The sequence below is a fragment of the Macaca thibetana genome, chromosome 7 (assembly GCF_024542745.1).
Source record: "Macaca thibetana thibetana isolate TM-01 chromosome 7, ASM2454274v1, whole genome shotgun sequence".
Taxonomy (NCBI): domain Eukaryota; kingdom Metazoa; phylum Chordata; class Mammalia; order Primates; family Cercopithecidae; genus Macaca; species Macaca thibetana.
Window position 1 is genome coordinate 152,405,262 of NC_065584.1, and position 27,938 is coordinate 152,433,199.

Here is a 27,938-nt window from a genome sequence, read left to right on the forward strand (position 1 = left end):
CCCAGACCTCATAATGACAAATTTTCTGCTGAACGACCACAAATATTCGCTGTGACTTTGGACAGAGTCTGAAAAAGACTTTGTTTCCTCCCTTGGCGGTATCATTTGTCTTGTTTTGAAGCCACGAGATTGCAGGCACGAACTTACAGACTCAAGTTTGTCTTAATTGCTGTGGTGTCACCACCTCTCTGGCAGATAACAGCACAATGAACGAGTCGATGGGGCTGAGCCCTCCAGGTCCTTCTTCTAAAGTGAGACAAATGTCCCTCCTTTGAGCCCAACAGTCCATCGGCAGCTCTGTCATTTATTTATCTCCCTAACAGTTTGCATTAACTTGCAAGGGATAAGGAGTCTCTCCTGCCTGCAGACTTAGTTAAAAGCATCCAGTCAAACTGTGCTGGGCCTTCCTAGGAATTTGCTCTTTTTATCTTTTCTTCCTGCTCTGGGGAAGAGGGGTTGTAGGGAGAGCAACAGGGCACACACTGGGAGCAATAATGAGGGCAGAAGCATGAGAATAAAGTTTTGAGATAGAAAAGAAATCCTATTTGTCTTGTAATATGAGTTGCACGTGGCAAACTGCCTTCACACTGGTCTCATTGGTCTCCCAGTGTCCCTGCAAGGGCAGCAGGCAGCAGGGTCGTCCCCACCTCTCTGTCTTCCACTCTATGTTCCCGTCATAGGGGATGATGCTCTGCTCCCTGAATGTCCAGAGCCCTCTCTGCCTCTGAGTCATGGCATAGGCTATTCCCTCAGCCTGGGACACCTTCCTCCCATCCTCTGCCTCCTGCCTAATTTCTGTTCATCCTCCAAGATTCAGCTGAAATGCAGTTCCTATGGGGAGGTCTTTTCCAATACCCAACCTGACCTGGCCCACCTGTGGGTATAGGATCCCAGCCCACAGGCTACCGTCACCCTGGAGCTCCTCTGTCACTGCCTGACCTCTCTATATTGTCCTTCTGTGTTTTCTTACATCATCTCTCTGCCTCACCTCAGTGAGAGCCCCAGGAAGACAGGAGCTGGCTCAGGGCCTGGCATTCAGGAGATGCTCAAGAAACAATGGTTAAATAAATGAAGGGGAAGACAGGGTGGGAGGGGCTTCGGGAAACCAGTGATCTGCCCCTCCCTGCCTCCAGCCATCTGGGAACAAGTTATTTACTTACTTATTTATTTGAGATGGGGCCTCACTCTGTCACCCATGCTGGAGTGCAGTGGCACAATCTCGGCTCACTGCAGCCTCAGCCTCGCGAGCTCAAGTGATCCTCTCCCTTCAGCCTCCCAAGTAGCTGGGACTACAGGCATGGACCACCATGCACAGCTTGTTTTTAAAGTTTATATAGAGATGAGGGCTCACTATGTTGTCCAGCCTGGTCTTGAACCCCTGGCCTCAAGCAATCCTCTCACTTCAGCCTCTCAAAGTGCTGGAATTACAGGCATGAGCCATTGCACCCAGCTGGGAAGAAGACATTTATAAAAGCATCTGATGGGATTGTGGCTGCTCTTTCATTTTCTATTACTCTGCATTTTTCAAATGTAACTCAATAAACATATATTATTTTGTAATAATAATAATTTGTTTTAGAAAATGTTAAATCTCTTGGTCAGAGTCCCAGCAAGGCAGTGGGGGAAGCGGGATTCAATGCAAGTCTCCTGATACCCAAATCGAACCCTTCTTTTCTACCCCATGGCCTCCTGGGTCTTTTTTGGCAATCCTGTGGGGGAGGCAGACGAATGTAGCTATGAAGGCCGGGCGCGGTGGCTCATGCTTGTAATCTCAGCACTTTGGGAGGCCAAGGCAGGTGGATCACCTGAGGTCGGGAGTTTGAGACCAGGCTGACCAACATGGAGAAACCCCATCTCTACTAAAAATACAAAATTAGCCAGGCGTGGTGGCTCATGCCTGTAATCCCAGCTGCTTGGGAGGCTGAGGCAGGATAATCACTTGAACCCAGGAGGCAGAGGTTGCAGTGAGCCAAGATCATGCCATTGCACTCCAGCCTGGGCAATAAGAACAGAACTCAGTCTCAAAAAAAAAAAAAAAAAAAAAAAAAAAATGTAGCTATGAAGGGCATGGGCTTGGAGTCACACAGACCTGGGTTCAAGTCTTGGGTCCTCCATTGACTCACTGTGTGACCCTAGGCAAGATGCCTAACCTCTCTGAACCTCAGTTTCCTCAATGGCAGAGTGGGTAATTACAGTAGTGGATATTGTTGATGTCATTATTAAATCATCCCTGCTACAGGCCATGATAAGCACAAAACACTTCTAAAGGGCTGGTTTCTGTCCCCTTCCTCCCACCAGGCACCACTGCCCCACATGCACACAGACCCGCATACAACCACTGAAGTCCTGGTGACTCCCCACTTCTGAAATATTCCTTCCCCAGGAGAAATGGGGCCTCCTTCCTCTGTGATGCAGTGGCAGCTCACGGTGACGCTCAGGGACCATCATTCTCCAGCAAATATTGTTGAGGCTTTTCCCCTTCCTCCTCCCCCACCCAATGGTGATTCACTTCACCCTCTGCATTTCGATGCAAGAGATGCATGGGGCATGTGCCGCTGCTGCACGCCAGCCTTGGTGGAGTGACTGCGAGGAGGTGTTCTGTCCCCCTTACTGGAGTGAGAGTCCCAGGAGAACACAGCCTGCACCTTACAGGGAGGCAGCTGTTGCTGAAGAAACAGCTTTCACTTCAGACAGGTCTGGGTTTGAGTCTTATAGCTACTACTTCCTGGCTGTGTGGCTTTGGGCAAATCACTTCACCTCTCTGAACCTCAGCTTCCTCAGCTGTGAAATGGGTATGCTGGCATCATAAGATTCTTAGGAAAACAAAATGAGATGAGAGATGCCAAGAGGGCAGCACAGTGTCTGGTGCACAGTGGGGACCCAACTTCCTTAGCTGGTGTCAATGGAAATAGAAAAGCAACTCTCCTCCTAAAACACTGCCACCACCAGCCCTAATCCTGTCCCTCTCTAACCCCTTACCCTGCTTTACTTCCTTTTCACAGCAATTGTCACCACTTGGAATTACAGTAATCTTTCTTGTCCATCTCCCTGCTGGAGTGTAAACTCTAGAGAGGAGGGACTAGCTTGCCTTAATCCCCCACTGTATCCTCAGCTCCTGACACACAGGAGGTACTGAGTAAGTGTTTGATGAATTCATGGTGTCTCTAGCACCTATGCTGGGCCTTGCTGAGGTTTCAGAGAAGTCCTGGGGAGTCTCCCTGCCCCAGTGGGGGCTTCCTGCTTGTTCACTAAAAATCCCAGCAAAGCTGGTACCGTCTCTCCTGGGGGAGGGAGGATACTCATTTCTCCAGACCAGAAAAGCCAGCAAGGGGTCAAGGCAATTTAAAGGAGAGAGAATAATCTTTCAACACATAGTGCTGAGGCAACTGGATATCCACATGCAAAAGAATGAATTTGGATCCCTATCTCACATCATACACAAATGTTAACTCCAAATAGATGGGTTAATCATAGACTAAAAGTAAAGAGCTGAAGCTATAAAAGTTCTTAGAGGAAAATATAGAAGTAAATCTCACAGCACAGCCTTCTTAGATATGAGGCCAAAGCACAAGCAGCCAAAAACAAACAAACAAACAAAAAACACAATAAATTGGATGCCACAAAAATTAAAAATGTGTGTGCTTCAAAGGACACCATTAAGAAAATACTATGAGTAAAAAGAAAACTCATAGAATGGGAGAATTTACTTTCAAATCATGCATTTGATAAGGGACTTATATCTAGAATATATAAATAACTCTTACAACTCAATAATAAAAGTACAAATAACCCAGTTGAAAAAATAGGGAAATTATATAAATAGACATTTCTCAGCAAATGACTAATAAGCACATAAAAGATGTTTAACATCATTTTATCAGGGAAATGCAAATCAAAACCACAATAATGTATTATTTCATACCCAGCAGGAAGGCCATAATAAAAAAGACAAATAATTACAAGTGTTTTTGAGGATGTAGAAAGATCAGAACCTTCATCCATTGCTGATGTGAATGTAAAATGGTGCCATTCTTTGGAAAAGTAATCTGGCATTTCTTTACAAGGTTAACTATAGAGTCATGGTATCACCCACCAATTCCACACTTCGATATATACCCAAGATAAAATAAAATATGCAATCACACAAAAATGTGTGCATGAATGCTTATAGCAGCATTATTCATACTCGCCAAAAAGGGGGAACAACCCAAATATCTATTGATGGATGAATGGATAAACAATGTGGTATATCCATATGATGGAATAGTATTTGGCAATAAAAAGGAATGAAGTGCTGATACATGCTACAACATGGGTGAACCTTGAAAACATTACGCCGGGCCGGGCGCGGTGGCTCACGCCTGTAATCCCAGCACTTTGGGAGGCCGAGACGGGCGGATCACGAGGTCAGGAGATCGAGACCATCCTGGCTAACACAGTGAAACCCCGTCTCTACTAAAAAATACAAAAAAAAAACTAGCCGGGCGAGGTGGCGGGCGCCGGTAGTCCCAGCTACTCGGGAGGCTGAGGCAGGAGAATGGCGTGAACCCGGGAGGCGGAGCTTGCAGTGAGCTGAGATCCGGCCACCGCACTCCAGCCTGGGTGACAGAGCGAGACTCCGTCTAAAAAAAAAAAAAAAAGAAAAAAGAAAACATTACGCCAAGTGAAAGAAGCCAGTCACAAAAGACCAATATTATATTATCCCATTTATAGGAAATGTCCAGAAGAAGCAAATCTGTAGAACAGAAAGTAGACTGGTAGCTGCCTAGGGCTTGGCGGGGAGTAGGGACATGAGGGATGATAACTAATAAGTAAAGAGTTTCTCTTTGGGGTGCTGGAAATATTCAAGCATTGATGGGGTGATGGTTGCACAACTCTGTGAATTACAAAAGAAAATCATTGAGTTGTAGACTTTAAGTGGATGGAGTATATGGTATGTGCATGATATCTCAACTCAGGTTCCCTTGGGGTCATTGGAGTCCGGGAGACTGTGAGGAACTGTATGACATGCCTGGAACTCAAGTCCTTCCTCTGACTGATGTGGCATCCTGTGAATTTCCCACATCCCAGAACCTGGGCTCAGAGATGCCTCAATCTGTCCCAGCATGCAGACCCGACTCCACCAATGTTTAGGCAGCCATCTTGAAGTGATTGGAGGCTATCAGGGAAGGAGGAGCTCACATGTGCTGAGCGCCTACTCTGCCATGTGATTTGTGCATGACTGGGACTAGAGGGAGGATTTCAGGACCCCCGAGACTGAGTGACTTCTTAAATTTTTCACCCAAGGTATATTACTCTAGTCCCATCCCTGGCTGTGTTCCATATTCCCAGCACCTTAGTTCATCATTGTGACATCAGGCCACGTGCTGTGGCTCATGCCTGTAATCCCAGCACTTTGAGAGGTCAAGTTGGGTGGATTGTTTGAAGCCAGGAGTTCAAGACCAGCCTGGCCAACATGATGAAACTCTGTCTCTACTAAAAATACAAAAATCAGCTGAGTGTGGTGGAGGGCGCCTGTAATCCCAGATACTTGGAAGGCTGAGACAGGAAAATTCCTTGAACACGGGAGACAGAGGTTGCAGTGAGCCAGGATCATTCCACTGCACTCCAGCCTGGGTGACAGAGTGAGCAAGATTCCATTTCAAAAAAAAAAAAATGACATCCCTGTGAAGCCCACATGAGTACGTTACAGTTGCGGGTTTAGAGACTCAAACAGAGCAAGTCTTGCTGGCTCCAGAGCCTGTTTTCTTTCCAGCCCTTTATCCATGATGCTGATGGAAGAATCCCTGGGGAAGCCTCTTGCAACCAGGGAAAGCTTGGCAAGCCTGTCAGCAGCTCCCCACCTCCCAAGAACAAGTGTTTTGGAGGTATCTGTCTGGATAGCTTTGAGTCTGTGTGGAGGGTGGGAATCCCAAGACCTCCTAAACATCACTAGGGAGCAGAAAACCTTCTCTTGAAGAACCACATTGGCCACTAGACCCCAACAGGATCAATAACTGTGGCCAGCAAGTCAAGTGGGACGTGGGCTGGAGCTCACAACCCTCATTCTCAAATGCTCATTTCGTCCACCAAACATGCCGAGTACCTACTAAGTGCCAGGTCCTGGGTATGCAACTGCAAACACAACATTCCAGTGGGAGAGAGAGAAACACAAAAAAAGTGACCAGAAAATATTAACCCATGAACAATCCAATGATGAAAATAAAACAGCCATGGACAGAGGGGGATGAAGGCCGGCACGAAGGCAGACTTAGAGGAGGCTCAGGAGAGGTGGACGCAGGGAGGGAGAAGGTAAGGCAGCCTGCTCTGTGGGGTGGAAGCCTCCAGTGACACTGAGTTTTCTCAATGTGTTTTCACGGGTTCATTGGAAACTTCTAAGTGTCCACACAGTCTCCCCCATGCTGAAAAGACCTTGGAAAGAGGCTGTGGCTAAGCTGGAGCTGATAGGAGGTGAGCCTCTCACCTCTGGGACCAGCCAGGATGCAGGCAGGGACCCAAGCTAGAGATTCGGGAGAGAATACTCATGGGAAAACCTGGGGCCAGCTGGAGCTGCTCAGCCACCCTCTTTTCCTTTAAGAGATGTTTTGTTTTGTTTTGTTTTGTTTTGTTTTGTTTTGTTTTGTTTAACAGACAGAGTCTCCTTCTGTTGCCCAGGCTGGAGTGCAGTGGTGCAATCATAGCTCACTGCAGCCTCCCTCTCCTGGGCTCAAGTGATCCTCCTGCCTCAGTCTCCCAAGTAGCTGGGGCCACAGCTGAGCACCACCATGCCCCAGCCCTCTCTCTCTCTCTCTCTCTCTCTCTCTCTCTCTCTCTCTCTCTCTCCCTCTCTTCCTCTCTCCCTCTCTATGTATACATATATGTATATATGTATATATATGTATGTGCGTGTGTATGTGTGTGTGTATATATATACACATATATATATATAATTTTTTTTTTTTTTTTTTTTTTTTTTTTTTTTTTTTGTAGAGATGGGATCTATGTTGCCCCAGCTCTTCTTTTTCTAACACCTGTGCTCAGGCCTGGGAGGCTTCTCTGTCTTGTTCGGGCAAAGAAGGCTGGTCCAGGGTTCCCTCCTTAGTCTCTGCCAGCCTAACTTGCATACCCAGGTGAGAGAGCCTCAGGAGGGCAGAGCCGGGCCCCAAGACCTTCAAACCATTCCCGAGGCCTCCTGGCTCTCCCTCTCCCCAGAAGCTTAAGCGTCCTACACCTAAGTAGGGCCACCAAGCTCCACCCACTTGCAGGGCTCTAGAAGAGAGGTGTTCATGAGCCCCTGGACTCTGGATCAATCCTTCACTCTCCTTCACTCCTGCAAAGTGGGGGTCCATGTGCCCATCCTACAGATGCAGATATGCAGGCCCAGGCAAAGTCCAGGGCCCTTCCTGGAGTCAGCAGAGGAATCGGGTCTGGGCCCACCAGGACTGCGGTTGTTCTCCCTCCTTTCGATGTTCCCAAGAACAGGGAGTATCCTGCCGTGAGGAGCGCTGGTCTCACCTATGATCCCAAAGAGCCTGGTCCAGGCAGCGGAAATCCAGAGGGTGCGGCCTCCCGCCAAGTCTGGGCCCTCTCCAGCCTCAGTCTCTGGTCCGCAACCGGAGTGAGGTGGGCCCGGAGCTCTGAGCACCTTCTCACGGGCTCCGAGGCCCCCGCCTTCTCCTCACATTTGCTCTCGGGTTGGTGCCCGGCAGGCCCCGCCCAACCTCTTTCACTTGCTTGGGCAAGGGCAGCCGCCGCGCCGGGCTCTGCCCTATGTGGCCGTCGGATTAATATCCAGATATTAAGTAAACAATAAATTAGCAAAACTACAAGAAAATTTTACAGCCCTTTGCATTTGGCAATCATTGAGTGTTAATTAGAAATTCATTACAATTAAAACCCTGCCTAAACAGGGCCTGCGCGCCTTAATTACATCTGATTTTTAATTCAGAATACGTGTTTACACAGTAAGCGCTACGTACCCCGTGATTATCCCCAATCCTCTTTATACTGTACTAATTATGTAAATTAAACCTAATTAACTGACGAAAACTGCCGTTAATTCAACTAGTAAAAGATATGTGCTTGCGGAGGAAGCGCGTCCGCCCAGCCCCAGCCCAAGCCGGAGCCCAAATGGACGCCACACCCGGGACACGGAGGCAGCGCGGACCCCGCCAGTGGGAGGAGAAGTGCGCAAGGCACAGCTCGCATCCAGAGTCCGGCTCTTCGACCCCTGGTGCCACCCGGCAGCGGATAAAAGAGAGAGAATCTTCAATAATGGGGGTCAGGATGGCCAAGGGCAGCGACGACTGCGGGCTCTGGACGAGGCCGCAGGACCCAGAGCCCACTGAGGAAGAGGGGTCCCGCCCATCCCGTCGGAGCCTGGGTTGCGGTCCCAGCTCTGCCACTCACTGCCTGCCTGAACCTGAGCAAGTGCCCTGGCTGTGCCAGGCCTTCCTCCTCTGCATCGTGTAGTGAGGGCGATACTGAAACGCAGCGCTGCGCCCTCCTTACCGTCCCTCCTTCAAGCTAGGCCCTTTCTGCAGCATGCCAGGCACCACTTTTTGAGTCTAGAGATCAGCCTGCGTTCCTTATGGGCTGAGGGCCTTGGTTGAGGAGAAGGTCAGGGGTTGGCTTCTACTGCCGGATCCTCAGTTTCCTCCTGTAAAATGGGAATAAGTGGTTCCTATCTATTCCCAGGGCCCCTGTAAGAACCGGCTCTTCAATCAGTAAAGTGCGGTCCGCGGTGATATTAACCCGCCGGACGCCGGCCCATCGTAAAGCCCCAGCTCCTACCCCCACGACCTGCTCCCCGGTGCCCAGCCCTGAACAGCGGGGCTTCCCCAGCCTCTGTCCACGAGCCTTCAGTCCTTCTCCAACTTAGATCAGGGACAGGAGCTGGGTGGGTCTCCTGGCATTGGCCAGAGCGCGGGGAGCTGTCCGTAGCTTGGTGCTGAACGGGGACGCAGAGTCGACGCTGCACGCCCCCTGGTGCGGGGCGGTACCCTTTGTCTAAGAGGTCCCGGGGGCCCCCGCGGCCGGGCTGTTGGAAACGGAGGCGTCTTTGGCCCTCGCTGTACAACAGAGGCAGGACAGGCAGGCCCTGCTCAGGGGGACCCAGCCTATCCTCTGTTCACTCCCACCCCCCAACACCCTGGGGGCGTCCTGGCTCCAGGATCCTTGTCGCGACCACGCCGAATTCTGAGATGCCTTTTAAAAAATCATTAGGAGGCTAAGAATAATTACCGAACGGGATTGTAATTATGGGGTGGGGGAGCCTGGGCCGAGGGAGGGAGAATGAGCTGGCGGGGACTTGGGGGCAGCTCACGGACTGGGACGGAAAATAGGTTCCTATGTTCTCCCTAGGGAAGGTGTGGGAGGAAAGACAGCGGGGAGTTGGAGCGGGACAGAGGCACAGCCTGGGAAAGACGCCCGAATGGAGGGGCCAGAGGCAGAAAGAAAGGGGCTGAGCAGGTTCCAGGACTGCTCTGGGAGAAAAGGGAAAGGCAGGGAGATGAGAGACAGAAAGACTGGAACTGAGGAGGGGGAAGAGGGCAAGAACCCGATCTAAAAGAGATCCTCAGAGGAGACAGAGCCCACAAATTTGGGAGAGGTTTTCGGGGCCTAGGAGAACGGCACCCTACGTCAGCCAGCGTAGCCGGGAAGAAGGCAAAGGAGTCCGTGGGCTGGGCCTGCCCCCTCCTCAGTCCCTGCTCCAGGCCTCAGCGATCGGTTCGCGCTTCCAGAGCCCCTTCCCAGGGTCTCTGAGAGCCAGGAGGGAAAAGAAGAGAGGGGAGAAGTGGAGGAAAAGGAGAGACACGCCCCAGAGGAGTTGGGACGCAGGAGAGAAGGGGGCCCATACCCGGTAGCCCAAGGGAAAAACGAGGCGAGGGGGGCGAGGGCGACCCCGCGCCGCTACCCGCGAAAGATTTATGGCGCCTCCCGGGTTCCAAGGACAGGCTGCGTTTGTCGCTACTGCCACTGCCGGTAGTCGCCGTGGCCGCTGCGCCCCCTGCCCAGGCGGCCTGCCGAGCCCCAGGCCATCCCTGCCATTATTAACTTCTGTTTGATTAGGGTAATTGTTCAAACTTAGGCCGGACAGTATGATTAATTACAGTTTAATTAACGTGTCCATTAAGGACACTTAATGCCAGGGGGGCAGGGAGGGGGTGGTGGAAGCGGCCGACGGGGCGCCCGGGTGCGGGCAAAGAGGGGCGGGGTGCGACTGGTAACTCAAACGAAGAAGTAGAGACAGATTGAGAGAGGAAGAGAAGGGGACCCAATGGGGCATTAGGGGAAAGAATGGTGAAGACGGACAGACCGATTGAGAGAGACAGGAGAGGGGTGGAGAGAAACGGAGCTTTGAGCAGAGAGAGGAGGTACCCAGGGGCGTCCGTAGCATCAGGGGACTGGACCTACCCCATGGGGAAACTGGGTTAGCAGCGCTGAGAGAGTAGCTGACCTCAGATCACTCCCAGTGATAACTTGGCTCCTGCCCTGAGCCTGCTGGTGACGGCGAGGGGAGGCATTCAAGGCCAAGGGCTCCCCAAACCTAGTTCCCAAGTCGCCTGCCCAGGGACGGAAACAGGAGAACGCCCCTCCTCAGGTTAGAGCTCTCCTGATACCTCCCACCGAAGTCAGGAGCATGGGGGAGGCAGATCTGCTCCTTCCCGGCTGCCATCCTCGCTGCCTGGCACCCAGGTCCCTGTCCCGGACTCTGGTGACCTTACTGGTTCCCCAGGGCCACTGTAGGCTCCGCCACCTAGGCCCTTGCCTGCAGCCCGAAAGTGAAGTACTCCTCCCTGCGCCCATTCCTCTTGAGTCCCCCTTAGCCCCATCACCCGGTCCTGGCCCAGACCAAAACTGGCTCGTTGGCCAGGAGCACTGGGCCTTCTCCACTTCATTCTTGGGGACAAACTTTTTGGCCCAGGGGCCTTTCCTCCTTCTTGGCCTCTTCAGCTAGAGCGGGACTCAGGTGCAGGGCGCTGGACGCAGGTGTGCGGTCGCTTACCTGGGGAGTGCAGGCCCTGGGGCTGCGGGGAGGCGGCGGGCGCCGCGCGTGGCCCGCGGGCGGGCGGACCCGGGGAGGTCGCTAGCGACTGCGCGGGCGGTGGGTGTGGCGCCTCGGCTCGCAGCTGTCAGGCGCGCCTGCCCCGCCACTCGGGCTGTGACCGCGCTGTCCCCGCCGCCGCGCCATGCGCTCCAGGCTTCGGCCTCTAATTCCGGCCAGTCCCCGGCCTCGGGGTCAACAGCTCAGGGTTCGCATCTCCGAGCCCGGGGCCCCGGCGCCCCGCGCCCGCTGAGAGCGGGAGGGGCCGCGGGTGGGAGCGCGGAGAACCAGGGAGCGCGGCTGTGCGCGCGCGCGGGGAGGGGCCGCGCCGTCACCCGGAGAGCCCGGTGGATCCCGGACTCCCGCCTGCCGCTCCTCCCGCCGCGCACCTCCGCGCACCGCTCGCCCGGCTCCAGCCGCCGCCGCACTGTGAGTACCCACGTCCGATAGCCTGTCGCCCCGGTGCTCTGCCCCTGCAGCTTTTTTTTTCGTTTAGTTCTGATTTGGGCTCCTGTGGCTGTTGTTTTTATGATTATACCTAACGACACCACCGCCTCGCTCCCACCATTGCCAGTCTCTCGCTTCGCTGCCCTCCCCAAGCTCGTCCCTCAAGCTCCGGGAGCCGACGAGTGTTCCCCAAGCTGCTCTGGCTGCTGCTCCTTGTCGCTGCATATGGCCCTTCGCCTGTGCTTTCCGCTTTGGCCCCCGAAATTCCGTTCCTTTCCTAGGGACCCCCTTCTTCTGACTCCGGGCCCGGACTCCCTCCTCTCATTCAGGGAAAACCGCGCAGGGACCCAGGACCCTCAGCTGGGGTACGCTCTCGGCTCGGGCGCTCTCTTCACTGTATGCGGGCCAGGCACAGTTGCCGATTTCGAGAAACCGAGAAGCTGTCATTTCCCAGCCCTGCGCGCCCTCCAGCCACCTCCAGGAAGGCGCGGGGCTTGTCAGCCCGGGAGTTAGGACAGTGTTTTTGCCTCCTAAAATGATATAAAGGACTTCAACCCGAAATGAGGGTCAACTTATTTTAGTTCGATCCTCGGAGATAAAGATGAAACAGACAGATAATACATAAATAGCTTGATACTTGAAGAAGGTACAAAACAGATGAAAGAAAGAGGAGCGAGCTGGCAGAGACAGCTCAGGGACAGATAAGATCGACAAATGAGGGGCTCCTAGACAAATAGAGAAGAAGGGAGAGAGACAGATAAACAGAAGATTCCAGTCTCCTTGCTGAAGGCTTTTGAACTGGGATCCCCTGTCTGTCTGGAGTTGCCCCTCTGAAAATGGATTTACCTTCAGGGCCGACTGCAGGGGAGGAGCCCTCAGGGTTGGGCTGCCCTGGCCGCAGGCTGCAGGCGCTCTGATGGGAGCTTGGCTTGTCTGAGGACATGTGGCTGGGTCAGGCGACCTAGAGGGCCCCAAACATCAGTCCCCAAGTGTCCCCGCTGCTGAGGTCTGCCTGCACAGCTCCCTCCCTGCCTCAGCCAGAGAGCAAAGTGCAGGACCAGCAGCAACTTTTGTACCTGGAGCCTTGCAATGGCTACGAAGATGGCCGAGATTCCTTCCAGCCCATATGAACCAGGACAGCGAGGCATGAAGGATGCTCAGAGAGGTGATGCCCCTGAAAGAGGAAGCTCAGAGCCCCGGAGCCTGCAGTTGGCCCGAGTGGGAAAGACATATATGAAGGAGGAAAGCTCAGGGAGTGGGCGACTGGAAGCTAAGAAGTGGATCCCAACAAAGTTCCTTGAGAACCTCTCTGTCCCACGCGTTGACCTCGGTGGAAACCAGCTTTGGTCTGGAATACAGCTAAAAATGCAGAAAATGTGGTGAGAACTGCAGGATCCTGGTCTCAGTAATAGCTGGAAAGAAAAAGGTTTATATATCCAGCCGAAATCTTTCTGCTCAACGAACGTGGGAGCCAGGCGTGAGAGGAGAAGCTCGGGTTTGTGGAAACTGGCAATGCTGTCCCCGGAAGCCGGCTCGGCACCGAGCTGGGTGCGGTGGGGGCCGCGCTAGGTCCGGGCGCGCACCGAGCGCTTCGGAGAGGGTCGGGTTCAGCACCGCGAACAGCGGTAGCCTCCGCCTCTCTCCTTCCCGGGCAGACCCGGTTCCCTCCTCCTTCTCCCCACCCCCCTCCACCCCCTGCTGTCTGGAGATGGGCAGTGACCGCCCCTCCCCCTCCTCCCCATCCCTCCTCTCACTGCCCCCGCCCGCCCGCGTGCATGCGCGACTGAGCAGAGGGGCGGCCGGTCCCCGAAGTCCGGGCTTCAGGACCCAGGCCGGCAGCACCGGCTGCGAGGGTTGCCGAAGGCGCACAGATTTGGGCGCTGAAAAAGCCTGGATTTGGCAATGGCTTTGCTGTGTGGCCTTGGGCAAGTCACTCTGCGTATCTGGGTTTCACTTCCTTCCCAATCCGAAAACGGGATTGGGTTCCTTGCAGACCGGGCATTCCTGAGGTCTCCATTACCCCTTCTCCTCCCCCAAACCCCGGGGGCTTTTGTTAACGGCGCCAACATGGGTCTGAATAACAAAAGACGCCTGTCCAGGGGGTGAATGAGTTTGGACTCCCCACTGCCAAGTATCCCCCGCGCGCCCAACTCGGCGCGCCCCACTGGGCGGGCCCGAGACTCGGCGGCGGAGCTGAAAATGGCTTATCTGCTCTCTGCTTTCTCTATTTCGCAGGAGCGGCGGCATGGAAGCTCTCACCACTCAGCTGGGGCCGGGGCGCGAGGGCAGTTCCTCGCCCAACTCCAAGCAGGAGCTGCAGCCGTACTCGGGCTCCAGCGCTCTCAAACCCAACCAGGTGGGCGAGACTTCGCTGTACGGGGTGCCCATTGTGTCGCTGGTCATCGACGGCCAGGAGCGCCTGTGCCTGGCGCAGATCTCCAACACCCTCCTCAAGAACTACAGCTACAATGAGATCCACAACCGCCGCGTGGCCCTGGGCATCACGTGCGTGCAGTGCACGCCGGTACAGCTGGAGATTCTGCGTCGGGCCGGGGCCATGCCCATCTCGTCGCGCCGCTGCGGCATGATCACCAAGCGAGAGGCCGAACGCCTGTGCAAGTCGTTCCTGGGCGAGCACAAACCACCCAAGCTGCCCGAGAACTTCGCCTTCGATGTGGTGCACGAGTGTGCGTGGGGCTCGCGTGGTAGTTTCATCCCTGCGCGTTACAACAGCTCTCGTGCCAAGTGCATCAAGTGCGGTTACTGCAGCATGTACTTCTCGCCCAACAAGTTCATCTTCCACTCGCACCGCACACCCGACGCCAAGTACACGCAGCCCGATGCCGCCAACTTCAACTCCTGGCGTCGTCACCTCAAACTCAGTGATAAGTCGGCCACAGACGAACTGAGCCATGCTTGGGAGGACGTCAAGGCCATGTTTAATGGCGGCACGCGCAAGCGGACCTTCTCCCTACAAGGAGGCGGCGGAGGCGGTGCTAATGGCGGGTCGGGTGGGCAGGGGAAGGGTGGTGCTGGCGGCGGTGGAGGCGGCGGCCCAGGGTGCAGTGCGGAGATGGCCCCAGGCCCGCCGCCCCACAAAAGCCTGCGATGTGGTGAAGATGAGGCAGCTGGGCCTCCGGGGCCACCTCCACCCCACCCGCAGCGCGGACTTGGCCTGGCGACGGGAGCTAGTGGCCCGGCGGGCCCAGGAGGGCCTGGTGGCGGCGCAGGCGTACGAAGCTACCCGGTGATCCCGGTTCCCAGCAAAGGCTTTGGGCTCCTGCAAAAGCTGCCCCCACCACTTTTCCCCCATCCTTACGGCTTCCCTACGGCCTTCGGCCTATGCCCCAAAAAGGACGACCCGGTTTTAGGCGCGGGCGAGCCAAAGGGCGGTCCTGGCACTGGGAGCGGCGGCGGCGGCGCGGGGACTGGCGGGGGTGCGGGAGGCCCGGGAGCCAGCCACTTGCCCCCGGGGGCAGGAGCGGGCCCGGGCGGTGGCGCCATGTTCTGGGGGCATCAACCCTCCGGGGCAGCCAAGGACGCAGCGGCAGTGGCTGCAGCGGCCGCCGCCGCCACTGTGTACCCGACGTTTCCCATGTTCTGGCCAGCAGCAGGTAGCCTCCCGGTACCGTCCTACCCCGCTGCTCAGAGCCAAGCCAAGGCCGTGGCGGCAGCCGTGGCGGCGGCAGCGGCGGCGGCGGCGGCAGCTGCTAGCAGCGGTGGCCCAGAGCCCCTGGACGGTGCCGAGCCAGCCAAAGAGGGCGGCCTCGGCGCGGAGGAGCGCTGCCCGAGCGCTCTGTCCCGCGGGCCCTTGGACGAAGACGGCGCGGACGAGGCGCTGCCACCGCCCCTGGCCCCACTGCCCCCGCCGCCCCCGCCGCCCGCACGCAAAGGCTCCTATGTGTCGGCCTTCCGGCCGGTGGTCAAAGACACTGAGAGCATCGCTAAGCTCTACGGGAGCGCCCGGGAGGCGTACGGCGCGGGGCCTGCTCGCGGGCCGGGACCCGGCGCTGGGAGCGGCGGCTACGTGAGCCCGGACTTTCTGAGCGAGGGCAGCTCCAGCTACCATTCCGCTTCGCCCGACGTGGACACCGCGGACGAACCCGAGGTGGACGTGGAATCCAACCGCTTCCCCGATGACGAGGGCGCACAGGACGAGACCGAGCCCTGCGCACCCAGCGCAGGGGGTGGCCCAGACGGTGAACAGCCCACTGGACCCCCTTCCGCCACCTCCTCTGGAGCGGACGGTCCCGCAGACTCTCCCGACGGCGGCAGCCCCCGCCACCGGCGCCGCCTCGGGCCACCCCCAGCTGGCCGGCCCTCATTTGGGGACTTGGCGGCCGACGACGTGGTGCGGAGACCTGAGAGGAGCCCACCAAGCGGCGGCGGCTACGAGCTGCGAGAGCCTTGCGGGACCCTAGGAGGCCCCGCGCCGGCCAAGGTGAGCCCCGCGCCCGCCCCGCAGGTGGCGCCTTCCCACTTACCCTGTGCCTGGCGGGGCTGCGGGGCCGGGCGGAGGACGGGAATTTTGTTCCGCGCAGGCGTGGGAGCAGCAGGCCCAGGCCACTCTCTGCAGGCCCAGCCTCTGGCGCGCTGCGAAACTGGGCCCACCCGCACCCTCCAGTGAGGGTTTCGAAGGGAAGGGAAGTTGGGGGCGGGGGAAGGACTGGGGAACGTGTGTGCTTTGTTTTTGTTGATGGGAATGGGGAGGAGACCGGCAGAGACTGCCAGATACAGAGACAGAAAAGGGGTGTGGAGGAAGAAAGACGAGGTAAGAAAGGAACTCAGAGCCAGAGAAAAGCGCTCGCCCGGGTGGGCATCAGAGCCCCAAGGAAGAGGAGAAGAGAGGACAGTGTGGCCTTTCCCTGAGTCCGGCCCCAGCAGTACCCGGTCCCTGGAATCTCCCACCACCCCAACTCGCAGTTTTCCGAGTCTCTTCGCACTCCCGCCTTGGGAACCACAGGGTTCGTTGCTGGGAAGCTGTCTCCGGACCGCGTGCGGGGCGGGAGGGGGGCTCTCAAGTTGGCAGGGCCGGGGCTTGAGGGGCAGGATGCAGCCAGGCTGGAGTCGTTGGCCATTTTGAAAGTGAGTGCGCATACCTGTACATTCGGTTCATTAAAACACGAATCATTAACCGGATGCGAAAGGCGTCATTTGTGCCGGGGACGGGGTACCGGCGGGAGAGAAAGTGCCTAAAAGAAGCCGGGTGCAGAGGGTGGAGGACACTTTGAACGGCCTTTGGCTTGGAAGCCGCTTTGTGTTTAGAGTAATTTTCCCGCGGGGGCTAATAATTATCCTGAATCCACAAGGGCGCAAGGGTGCGTCGCGTGCGTAGCTGTGCCGGCTCAAGTCCTGCGGACGCACCAACCTCTGCCACCCCCTCGGCTTTTCCTCTTGGCCGCGGGGTAGGGCTGGGCGTCTTCGGGCCGCCGCAGGGCGCCCCCCTAATCGCCTGTCATTTCTCGGCCGCCGCAGGTGTACGCGCCCGAGAGAGATGAGCACGTGAAGAGCGCGGCGGTGGCGCTGGGGCCCGCGGCCTCCTACCTCTGCACCCCCGAGGCCCACGGTAACGCCTGTCGCGGCCGCTGGCCACTGTAATGGGGGGACCGCAGACAGAGGGCCCGGGTCAAGGAAAGCCTGTGAAGAAAGACAAGGAGAGAGACGCAGAGAAAGAGGGAGAGGGAAAGAAAAATAATGAAAACAAGGAAGCTAAGCTAATACTCCCAACAACTTTCAACCTTTGGTTACTTAAAAACAACAATGACAACACGCCCTCTGCACCACGCGCGCACACATGCTGCAGTACACCCAGACACGGAGTTAAACCCTTAACAAAATCACGCCCGACACCCCTGCAAGGCCTCTCATTTATTCAGCAAGTGTGTTTAGCCGCGGGGTCCCCTTTGGCTAGGCCGGATCCGGGCGGAGGATGGGGGCACATGGCCGCGCGCTTGGGTACCCCAGAAGCGCCAGGGTAGCTGAGGCCCAACGCCGGGTGGTGGGGGCCGCCCTGCACTTGCGCGCCTTACCAGGTTCCTCGCAGAGGAGGGGTTGGGGGCCGCGGAAATTCGGGCAGGTCGAGGCAGCCGAACCCCGGACGATGTCCCCCTACCCACCCCGAAGGTCGCAGCCTGGGTCGCGTTCTCGGCAAGAGTCGCGCGGACAGACCGGGCGGCCACGCGCGCTCGCGGTGCCCCAGTATCTGCGCGCGATGTAGGTCGCTGGTCCCTGGTGGGCTCGGCTGCTCATCTTTCTCTTTTCCAAGGGGCTGGGGCGGGGGCGTGAAGCCCGGAGATGAGCAGACCACGCGCGGGGGTGGGGGTGGGGGTGCCCGGCCCAAAGCCTCAGGGCGCGCGCCTGGGCGCACAGCCGGGAACCAGAGGCGGCCACGACGCTTTTAATTAGGGCTCGGGTGCCCCGACCGCGGCAGCTCCGGCAGTATCGGGGTCACGGTTTCTTTGCCTCCCCTTGAAACTCGGTTTATTGCCTTCAAGAGCCAGATAAAGAAGACAATCACTCGCCCGCCGATGATTTGGAAACGAGGAAATCCTATCCAGACCAAAGGAGTATCTCCCAGCCAAGTCCTGCAAATACAGACAGAGGTGAGCCAACCCTTGAACCCATCGCTCCCCACCGCACCCGGGAGCTGGGACCCAGGTCGCCCACGTTCCCAGAGGCTTGCGAGAAAGGCTTTTAATCAAGTGTAAGTGGCTGCCAGTTTTCTTCCTCGGCGAGCAGATAAATATTTAATGCGAGCAGGGTGCAGGCCAGGTTTTCTGCCTCCTTGATGGATTTGAGGTTTTTTCAGGTAAGGGCAGAGGATGTACTGAAAGGAAATGGAGGGACATCCTCACCCACATAAAATAGGTCAAAGGGCACTTCCTGCCCTTAGATGGCCCATCTTCCCTGGGCCGTCTCCTCCAGGGGTCACTCTTCTACTCCCTACCATGATGTCTTAGAAGGTGGGTAGTACCGGATGCCTGTAACTGTCTCCTCTAAAGCAGAGGGTCTAGGGTAGGTCCCTGACTCGATGTGGTTCCTGAGAAGCCCACCCCTCCCCTCTCAAGGGCTCTCCCAGAACAGAACCCCTCTTATCTGCCCTTGTATCCCAGGCGAAGATGGGCTTACCTTGGATGTCACAGGAACTCAGCTGGTGGAGAAAGATATCGAGAACCTGGCCAGAGGTGAGGCTAAATTTGTGAAAAAGGTGTACACTGTGCCTGAGGGTGATGGGTCATTCCTGTAGAGGGGTGTTATCCGTGTAGGGGGTGAGTGTGGAAAGACATGGCCTTGGGGGGATCAGTTTTCCTTTCTTTGGGTGGAAAGTATGATCCTCTGGACACATTACCCTGGCACAGAGGTATGTATGTGTGGGTGGAGCATGGGAGTAAAACAAACCCCCAGAAGTTTATTGGAAGTTTGGTTCCCAAGGCCCAGGTCTGTCTGAATAGCCTTGCAAGAAAGAGAAATGAATAACGATGATGAGAACTTTTGATGCCTGTGGACAATCAGACAGGACAGTCTGAGTCCTCTAAACTCAATGGAAAACAGGACTTCAATGCAAGATTGCAGGGAAGCATTTATTTTAGGAATGTGAGAGGTGTTTTTCTTTCTCCTGGAATTGACGTATAACCACCTCCACCTTACCCTAAATGGAGTGAGGATGGAGCTTGTTTGCAGAATGGGGATCCCTGGGGGTTACTGCTCAGCCTGTAAGGAGGAGACTATGGTTTGAGGTGCAGAGTAGGGGAGTCTCTAGCCCCACTTTGCCCTTCTACCTTTCATTCTTGCATTTCAAAGGAGCCTCTTCTGGTGGAGGGCCCAGATACCCATGACCTCATGGTCAGGGCAGGTGCCACATCTATCCCTCTGGAGTTGGTTCTGAGGGTACTCACAGAGGCCTCTACACCTAGCTCCCTGTCCCTCAACTAGCCCATAGATGGTCTTCAGAATTGGTGGCAGGAGGAAGACAAGCATTGGTGGTCTTCCATTCTTCCTAGTTACAGAATTACAGGAAATGCCATTACCTTCAAAAGCATTGGTGCTTTATAGTGAGGGTTCTTAGCATGGATTTGGCAGTCTTCAGACCTCCTGAAATTGTAGGCAAACTGTTGTATGTGTATTTTTCTGGGAAAGGTGTCCAAGGCTCTGACCAAAGCCTCCCTGATTTATATGGAAAGGGTGGGGGTGGGGGAGGGTCTGTCACTTGAAGTGGGAAATCAAGTTTCTGTGGGCCAGCTTCTTAGATTAGGGAGTTAGGAACAAGTTAAAGCAGTTGCCCAGCTGCATAGTTCCTGGAGCCAGGGCTTAGATTCCACCATCCTGAATTTACTCTCCTGGGATCCTATCCCACAGCCCAGTTTCTTCACCCAAATCCTTTGAATGCAGTTGGTAAAGCCAGAGAGTGGAGGGCCTCCACCTACTGGTCATCCTCCTCAACTCTCCTCTCAGGGTTGTTGGCCAAGGCAGAACCTGGGTGCTTTCTAGGTCCCCTGAGCTCCAAATAACCCTGCTTTACCTCCCCCTTTACCTCCCACTTTTCCCCTTTCCCAGACGAATTGCAAAAACTGCTCCTGGAACAAATGGAGCTCCGCAAGAAGCTGGAACGGGAATTTCAGAGTCTCAAAGGTACCCACTGCCATCCTGCCTCATCCCACCTCATCACCGAGCCTTCCACCAGGGTGCCCCAACCTACTCCGAAAGCCAGGTGCCAGGCAACTGGCACTAGGCGCCCTGCAGGAGCCAAGAAACTGTCCTTTTCCAGGGTTGTCGGCGAATGGCTGGGTGGGAGTGGGGGTAGGGGTGAAAGCGGGGGGAGGGGGGCAGGGAGTGAGGAAGTGGAGCTGGGGGAGGGGGCTGTGCGTAACAGCTCTCACTTAATCAATTTGCACAGATAATTTTCAGGATCAAATGAAGAGGGAATTGGCTTATCGAGAAGAAATGGTGCAACAGCTGCAAATTGTCAGAGGTAAGACGGGAGTCAGGTGAGCGCGTGCACGGGCCGTAACTGCCTCTCGTCTGGCAGGAGCCGCAATGTTGGCTCAGTCATTTGGATTTAAATTGAAGGTAATTTAACAATTATTTTTTTTATTTAATATCCTTTGTATACTCTGATTAGCCTCAGAATGGCAAGCGAGCCCAGCAAACGGCTTGCAGGCATCATTACATGGAGTGATTGAACTTCTTATCGCGGCAATTTCCATGGTTTCTAAATTAAAAATCGAGGCGTAAAATTACCTGGGAAGTAATGCCTAAGTTTGCTTTAATTTTGGTTAGATCCGTCTGCCTCTAAGCGCCATCCCAGGCCATTTCCTTCCTCCGCCAGTCTGCAGTTAGGAGCTCCGGTACCCCCTCCCCCGTCCCTGGAGTTGTGTCTGCGCGGAGCTGCGCCCTGGGGAGAGGAGGAAGCTCGGGCTGTGACCCCGGCCTTTCGGAGGGTGGTCTGCGTTTCCTGACTGGCCCCTCCTCTTGTCTTCCAGATACCCTGTGTAACGAACTCGACCAGGAGCGGAAGGCGCGCTACGCCATCCAGCAGAAATTGAAAGGTGCGGAAGCCAGGAAACAAAAAATAGGAGGGGTGCTGGGTGCCGGCCGTGCTGTCGAGTGAATGAATGAATAGTGGGACTAGTGAGGAAGGCCACGATCCACATGGATCAGAATCTGAGAGGGAGAAAAGTGGAAACTGATTTTAACGGGAAGATTATTCTACGATGGTGGGGTAAAGAAAGCCACTTGGGCTTTGGGCGCCAGAAAATCTGCCTTCTAGTACCAATTCTGGCTTTGAGCAGGCTGACCCCTCTCTTACTGTGCCTCAGTTTCCTCTTCTGTAAAATGGGGCTACTGAACCAGAGCAGTGGTTCTAAATCACCAGCCTTTGTCCTACCTTCCTGCCTTCTCCTGATCCGCTGCATTGAGATTCCCTGACCCCAAAGGGTTGGGTAAGGTCGGGGAGGGGAAAGGGTGGACTGCGCGGTGAGGTCAGCCAGGAGAGGAGCCCAGAGTGACCCTCGCGACTCTCTCCCCAGAAGCCCACGACGCCCTGCACCACTTCTCCTGCAAGATGCTGACGCCCCGCCACTGCACTGGCAACTGCTCCTTCAAGCCCCCGCTGTTGCCCTAGGGCCGGCCTGGCCGCACCCCTGCGCCCTCAAGCCATGCTGCTCCTTGTAAATACCCGCTGTCGCGGCGGCCCTGAGCGAGGAACAAGCCATTCGGACCCGACCGATGTAAATACAGCCGCCCGTCCGCCCGCCTTCCTCCCGGGCTCCCCGACCTTGCCCGCCCCCTCCCGGGCGTCCCAGTCCAGGGCGCCGGCTTGGTTTCCAAGTGTAAATACCGCCTCGCACCTCAAATCCCCCTACCCCGTTTGAACTCTAGGGCATCGGACCTCAAGGGGTTAAAACTGGACAGACGGGGGCGGGAGGGGAGAGAGCCCCCTCCCTTTGTATAGCCTTGAACCGGATTGTGAATACAATGTAGCAACTTTGCTGGCGCCTGCCCCGCACTCCCCGTCCCCTCCACTTCTGAAACTCCTGTTCCTAATGACAAAGTGGCTATGTGCAATGGATATAAATGTACTGTGAGTCTCTCGGTTCAGTATTAGGTTCACTTTAATTTATTTATGCTGTAAGTTATTTTTGCTTCCTTCTCCTGGACCCACTTCCAGTCCCGTTTTGCATTCCCCTTTGGATTTTGCTTTGTCTATTTTTTTGTTGTAACCTCTTGATGTAACAGCACTTTAAAAGGGCGACAACTGACTCACGAGATGGCAACCACCTGGAGCCTGTTTGGGGAGACCACCCTATACCCTTGACTTTCGTTTTTAATAATTATAATAAAAAAAAAAAGATGTCACTTCTGGGGCTACGGAGATGGGAGTGCATCGGCGCAGAGGGGCGGGCGGAGCACTGTCCAACAGGTGGGGGTGGGAGCAGCCTCGCGGGTTCTGGGGCGCCCGGGGTCAGAATCGGGCCTGCTCAGGTGGGCAGCAGCGAGCACTCAACCTCTCCACTGTCCCCTCCAGACACACTCAATTTTACCCCACAGAGCACTCCCTCGCCGCGTTTAGGACCCTCCCTTGGGCCCGTGATGGAGGAGGGGCATTATGTCATGGTCCTTAGAGCAGAGGTCCCCGGCCCTTTCTTCAAGCGCTGGAAGGCGCCGAAGGTTCATCCATGCCCATTTCCACGCCTGCCACATCGGGGAAGTTACTTCCGGGGCGCTCACAGACAGGGCTCCCTGCCCGGAATCCTAGGTTCAACCAGAATTGTCCCTTTAAATGGCGCGGGCACCGCCGGCCTGGCCTGGGGGCGCTGGGGCGGGGTGGAGGTCGCAGCGCGTAAGGTGGGTCTACGCCCGGCAGGCCTGGAAAGGAAGGCGGGACTTGGAGAGCTCGGTCACAGGCGGCCTCCCGTCTGCCCTGCCGCTACCCGAAAGGAGGGACCCCGGTCCGCATTTTCTGTTCGGTCCATTTTAGTCCGAGAAGGGCTAAGGACTTTCCAGGCCTCCGCTGGGGCGTCCGACATCCGGGTCGCGGTTGGCAAGGCCTCCCAGCGGCCTCAGTTTCCACAGCGCACCTCCCGCTTGGGCTAGAGACGATGTTGCAAACTGCAGAACACTCTTTTTGCGGGGAGGAGAGTGTGGATGGAGTGGGAGAGAGCGCACGGCACTGGGAATCATTCAGCCTTGGCTTCCATTTCTCGCCCTCGGCTGGCTAGTGGGGGTCCCGGGTTGCGCCCTTCTTTTATCTTTCCTGGGTCTCTGTTTCGGCCTCTGTGAAATAACACGCAGGCCTCCGTCCATGCGGCTCGTAGAAAGCGGACGGCAGGCCCCGTGCCACCGGCCAGCGGCTCGGGACCGGGAGCCCTGGGCTGCAGGGACCGGGAAGTTTTGTGGCGGGTAGTCTTGGTGGGCTTCGGACGTAGCCGGCGAGTAGGGGCGCGCTCTGGGCCTCCCCGAAGCTGCGCAGACGGGGAGTCCGGCTGCGCGGTACAGCCGGGAAGCCAATACCTGGAGTCCTTTGCCCTGGGGGTCGGAGGCTTGGCGTCCCAGAATGTTCCAATGGCTAAGCCCAGAGCGGACACCAAGGAGGTAACAATGTTGAGGGCGCCCGGCACACCGCGAGGCAACGCCTCCGGACATACCGTCCCTGGGCAGGGTCCCTCTAGGGAGCGGGAACGTTTCATATGCATGGGACCCAGCAGATCCGTTCTCCGCTGGACCCATGGCGAAACTGAGGTCCAGAGAGGAAGAGACTGGAGACCCCAGGGCGCGCCAGGTCCCGTGGAACTGCGACAGGGCGGGACAGCGCTGGTGTGGGAGTTTGCCGGCGCCTTTCCCCACCGCGGATTGCACCTTTGGAAGCCGCACTTTTCTTCCCTGTAAAATGGGCATAACCATTACCACCCAGGCAGGAAGTTCCGTGGCTGAGGCCCGACAGAGGAGCCTGGCAAATGCTCCTTCCCACCCTTCCTTCCCAATTCCCCCCAAAGTGGAAAAACTCCTAGGCGGCTGGGGCCTTCCGGAAGGGACGCCCCATTTGGGCCGGAATCTCTGCGGACTGGAGTCGTAGGCGGATCCGACCCAGAAAGCTCAGTCGCAAAAATCCTCCTGGGCTTCGCGTCCCTTTAGAAGTGGTTTGTTCCCCCCAAAATGTTAATAACCAAACGATTGGTATGGATGTAATTATCAATAATTATACGAATTATTGCTGATTGCGGGGCTCGTAGCTACTTTAATTAGTTTACCAGATTCTAATTAAGTTAAATGAAACATTAATAGGGAAAATATGCTTTAAAAAAAAAAAACCGGGATTTTAAAAAAAGTCTATTTCTCGCCACAATGTTGCCACCTTGCGACAGATTTTAGGCATTACAGCCAACGCCCGAATGCCCAGACTAGGGTGCCTGGGCTCCCAGGGAGAACAAGTGGGGCCTGGAAGTTGGGAGGAGGCAGTTGAGCACAGAATGTCCTCCGGGCTGTTCTCCTGGGGTGTTTGGTTTGGCCTGGTCCCCAGCGGTGCCTACAGGAGGTCTGGCTCTGGAGTCCTAGGTCTGGGATAAGGGACCAGAGCGCACGGAAGCCGGGAGCCCTCTTATTCAGAGGAAACCGGGACCCCTCTTGGGCGCCGCAGTGGGACAGATGATCTCTATCCTCACCTGTCCTGGCAAATCCAGAGTGAGAGACTGAGTAAAGCTGGAGCCACCGTTGGAGACAGCATCAAGTGGTTTTATTTTTCACCCCCATGGGAGAAAGCAATAAGTTCCTTCCCATCTCCATTTCCTCTGCAAATCAGGGTAACCTGTGTGCTAAAGCACCACTTATTAGACCCCTCAGCTCCTGGAACACAGGTGACTCCGTGTTCTAGTGGCACTCTGTTCATGAGGCTAGCAGGGCACTCACCTCCCTTTGTTATTCTTGGTTGTTTAAGTGTCTGTTGCCCTAAGAAAGTAAGTTGACAGCAGGGGTCACACCTTGCTCTTCCTTGCAATCTACAACGCAGGGCCCAGGACTCCACAGGCACACAACACATGTCTAGATGAATGGCTTCCAACTTTGTGGTTCATCTAGGTGCTGAAAATGTCTAAGGGAAGGAATCCCTAGGTGCTTCTGGACAACAGCCACTGAGAAGCAATTAAGCTCATTTGCATAAGTTTAATTAAACAGGTTTACTGCTCAGAAAGAAGATCCTTCATCAATAGGATTAGTTTTGGGAGCACGTGTCAGGTAAGTGATTGTCAACCTAGAAAAGGAAAACTTTGTTTCTATTCCAACTATGTCCTAAAGAGGATACTCCTTCACTCCGTCATATTTTTCCAGGTCACTGGCACACAGGTCCACCCATTCCTAGCTAGCCTGCTCTAAAGTCTTGATCCATTGCAAACATGTGACTCCTGCCTTGAATTCAGAATACCAACAAAAGCAGAAGTGGATCTGCATGCTCTTCCCATGAATTCTAAACAGCCTCATCTCCTCTCTTCATCCTCAGATGTTTGGCTAAGAGTACAAACTCTGGAGCCAGATTTACTGAGGTCTCAATGCTGCCCTGCCATTGATGAACGACACTGGGCAAGTTGTTGAATCTCTCTGTGCCTCAGCTTCCTCATCTATAACATAGGGAGATGAACAGTACCTACTTCATAGAACTGTTTTCTGTTAATATGTGTAAAGCACTGAGAACAGCTCCTGGCATACAAGAAGTGCTATTGTATAGATGTTTGCGAAGATTACAATTCCCTCTGAGTTCACTTTTCTGAGACTCAAGCCACGAGTGCTTTTAAAGAGTCCTAGAATGGACCCCAGGCTGTTACCTTCCTCTCCTCCAGAGGCCCAGAAAGGAGGACAAACCAGTGCTTTTTCAAGCCTGGACTATTGAGCTTTCTGGAGACACGTTCATAAGAATCTGCAAGCACGCAGGTTGGAAAGGCATCCTGCAATGCCAATGCATTGACTCTATGTGTCCAAAGAGGCTAAGACTTGCCCAAGTTCCCTCAGCAGGTGAGTGTAGGGTGAGTGCAGAGGAAAGAAAGTCAGCCAGGTCTCTGGATTTTCTGGGACTAGGAACTGCCTGTGTCTTTCAGAATTTCTGTTATGAGACAAGTTTCTTTTCTTTCTTTTTTTTTTTCCCAGGAGAGACGGGGCTTCACCTTGTTGGTCAGGCTGGCCTCGAACCCCTGACCTCGGGATCCTTTCACCTCAGCCTCCCAAAGTGCTAGGATTACAGGCGTGAGCCACCGCGTCCAGACAATTTCTTTTCTTTTCTTTTCTTTTCTTTTCTTTTCTTTTCTTTTCTTTTCTTTTCTTTTCTTTTCTTTTCTTTTCCTTCCTTCCTTCCTTCCTTCCTTCCTTCCTTCCTTCCTTCCTTCCTTCTTTTTTTCTTTTCTTTTCTTTTCTTTTCTTTTCTTTTCTTTTCTTTTCTTTTCTTTTTTTTTTTTTTGAGACGGAGTCTGGCTCTGTCTCCCAGTGCAGTGGCCGGATCTCAGCTCACTGCAAGCTCCGCCTCCCGGGTTTACGCCATTCTCCTGCCTCAGCCTCCCGAGTGGCTGGGACTACAGGCGCCCGCCACCTCGCGCGGCTAGTTTCTTGTATTTTTTTTTTAGTAGAGACGGGGTTTCACCGTGTTAGCCAGGATGGTCTCGATCTCCTGACCTCGTGATCCGCCCATCTCGGCCTCCCAAAGTGCTGGGATTAGAACAAAGTGAACAGTCCTTTTTGGGCCAAGTCCTTCACTTTTGGATTCTATTTTACTCCCCATAACACCCCCTTCCACATACATAGACTAATAATATTCCAGTCTGATGGATTGTCTGTGCTGAAGGAGAGGGAGTCACACCGACGTTGGTCGTTTTCTTATTTGGCATCCCTAGGGAGACATTTAAAACTACTCACCCAATTGCCCAAGTAGCCTCCAAAGAACGAGGTTATCTCTAGGGGAAGAACAGAAATCCAGTCACCAAAGATTGTCCTCTAACGCCTTACATCGAAGGCCCTGAGCCAAGGAAGAGGCGGAGATGTCCCGCGGTCCCCTATTCTCGGCTGTTACCTGGAAAGGATCATTTCACCTCCACTGAAGAGAAAAGGAATGGGTTCTGAATGGAACGCTGCCCGGCAGCTCCCAGCTTCCGCTGGTAGAGTACCCGCCGCTGTCCCTGGGTGGCTCCGGGGCTTCGCGCCTGACCGTCCTCTTGCGGCGCGCCTGGAGGCTGGGAGCTGTGCGACCGCTCGAGGCAGATCGACTGAGGTCCCAGTGGCCGCAGGGCCCACGAGATGGACTACGTGCATGCTCAAGCACTAGCAAAGCTGATGCACCATTTCTCTGTTGGAAAGATATTTCAGAAAACATTCACTAAGTCGTCGAAGGAAATCTGAATGTGGTTGGACTTTGTTTCCTCCTTATCTTACCACTTAGGACTGTGTTTTTGCAATTCAATTACCTGAGGACTGGGTCCCGATTTTTTCAGGGTCTGTGCCTCTATAAGTCTTATCAGGCTTTACCTCTCAGTGACTGGGGTAAAATGATGACAGTAAAACAGTAAAACCCACAGGGTGGGGCAGTCTGGAATTTTTAAAACATTATTTTATTTTTCTGCCCTCTCCCCCCCATTTTCTTTTTTCTTTTCTTTTATTATTTATTTATTTGGTCAGGAATATTTCAATGAAATATTGGTGAAGCCCTTGACAAATGGTAGATATTCATTAACTGGTGGCTTTTTTTTTTTTTTTCCCAAAGGATTCGGTCACTCTTGTTGCAAGTTCCTCATACGTTTGTCGTTGCACTAGGTCCTGTTATGTTTCGGAGCTGAAATGGATCAACTCTGGCAAGACGAAATTTCCTTAAGTGTAAGGTACTGCAATACTCAGGATTGTGCAGAGGGAAGCAGAGACAAGATAGGAAAGATCGCAAACTGGGGCCGGAGAGCCAGATGCAAAATGCACCGCAGAGATGAGTCTGCCTACGCCCCACCTC

The 27,938-nt window shown here is 54.9% G+C and overlaps 2 protein-coding genes and 1 long non-coding RNA gene across 3 annotated transcripts in view; 2 read left to right on the top strand and 1 right to left on the bottom strand.

The window, feature by feature from the left end:
* The window catches only part of PIAS1 (protein inhibitor of activated STAT 1), a 465,384-nt gene that overhangs the window by 68,206 nt on the left and 369,240 nt on the right, over positions 1 to 27,938 (top strand). The gene's annotated exons all lie outside the window — the stretch shown is intronic.
* Positions 13,282 to 22,072, top strand: SKOR1 (SKI family transcriptional corepressor 1). The gene is made up of 9 exons (XM_050796279.1): positions 13,282 to 13,482; positions 13,709 to 15,914; positions 16,949 to 17,039; positions 17,968 to 18,075; positions 18,586 to 18,657; positions 20,027 to 20,101; positions 20,367 to 20,441; positions 20,953 to 21,018; positions 21,499 to 22,072. The coding sequence occupies exons 1-9, from the start codon at positions 13,376 to 13,378 to the stop codon at positions 21,591 to 21,593; spliced, it is 2,895 nt and encodes a 964-aa protein (XP_050652236.1). The 5' UTR covers positions 13,282 to 13,375; the 3' UTR covers positions 21,594 to 22,072.
* On the bottom strand, positions 22,066 to 27,031 carry LOC126958192 (uncharacterized). The gene is made up of 3 exons (XR_007727135.1): positions 26,861 to 27,031; positions 24,875 to 25,214; positions 22,066 to 23,537 (listed from the first exon to the last, which is right to left on the bottom strand). It is a non-coding gene; the product is annotated as an uncharacterized LOC126958192 (long non-coding RNA).

Bases quoted from the DNA above. Each gene is read 5' to 3' on its own strand.
- SKOR1 (XM_050796279.1), top strand. From the start codon at position 13,376: ATGGCTTTGCTGTGTGGCCTTGGGCAAGTCACTCTGCGTATCTGGGTT. The intron at 13,483-13,708 runs GTCTCCATTACC...TCTATTTCGCAG, and splicing joins GCAGACCGGGCATTCCTGAG to GAGCGGCGGCATGGAAGCTC. The intron at 20,442-20,952 runs GTAAGACGGGAG...CTTGTCTTCCAG, and splicing joins ACAGCTGCAAATTGTCAGAG to ATACCCTGTGTAACGAACTC.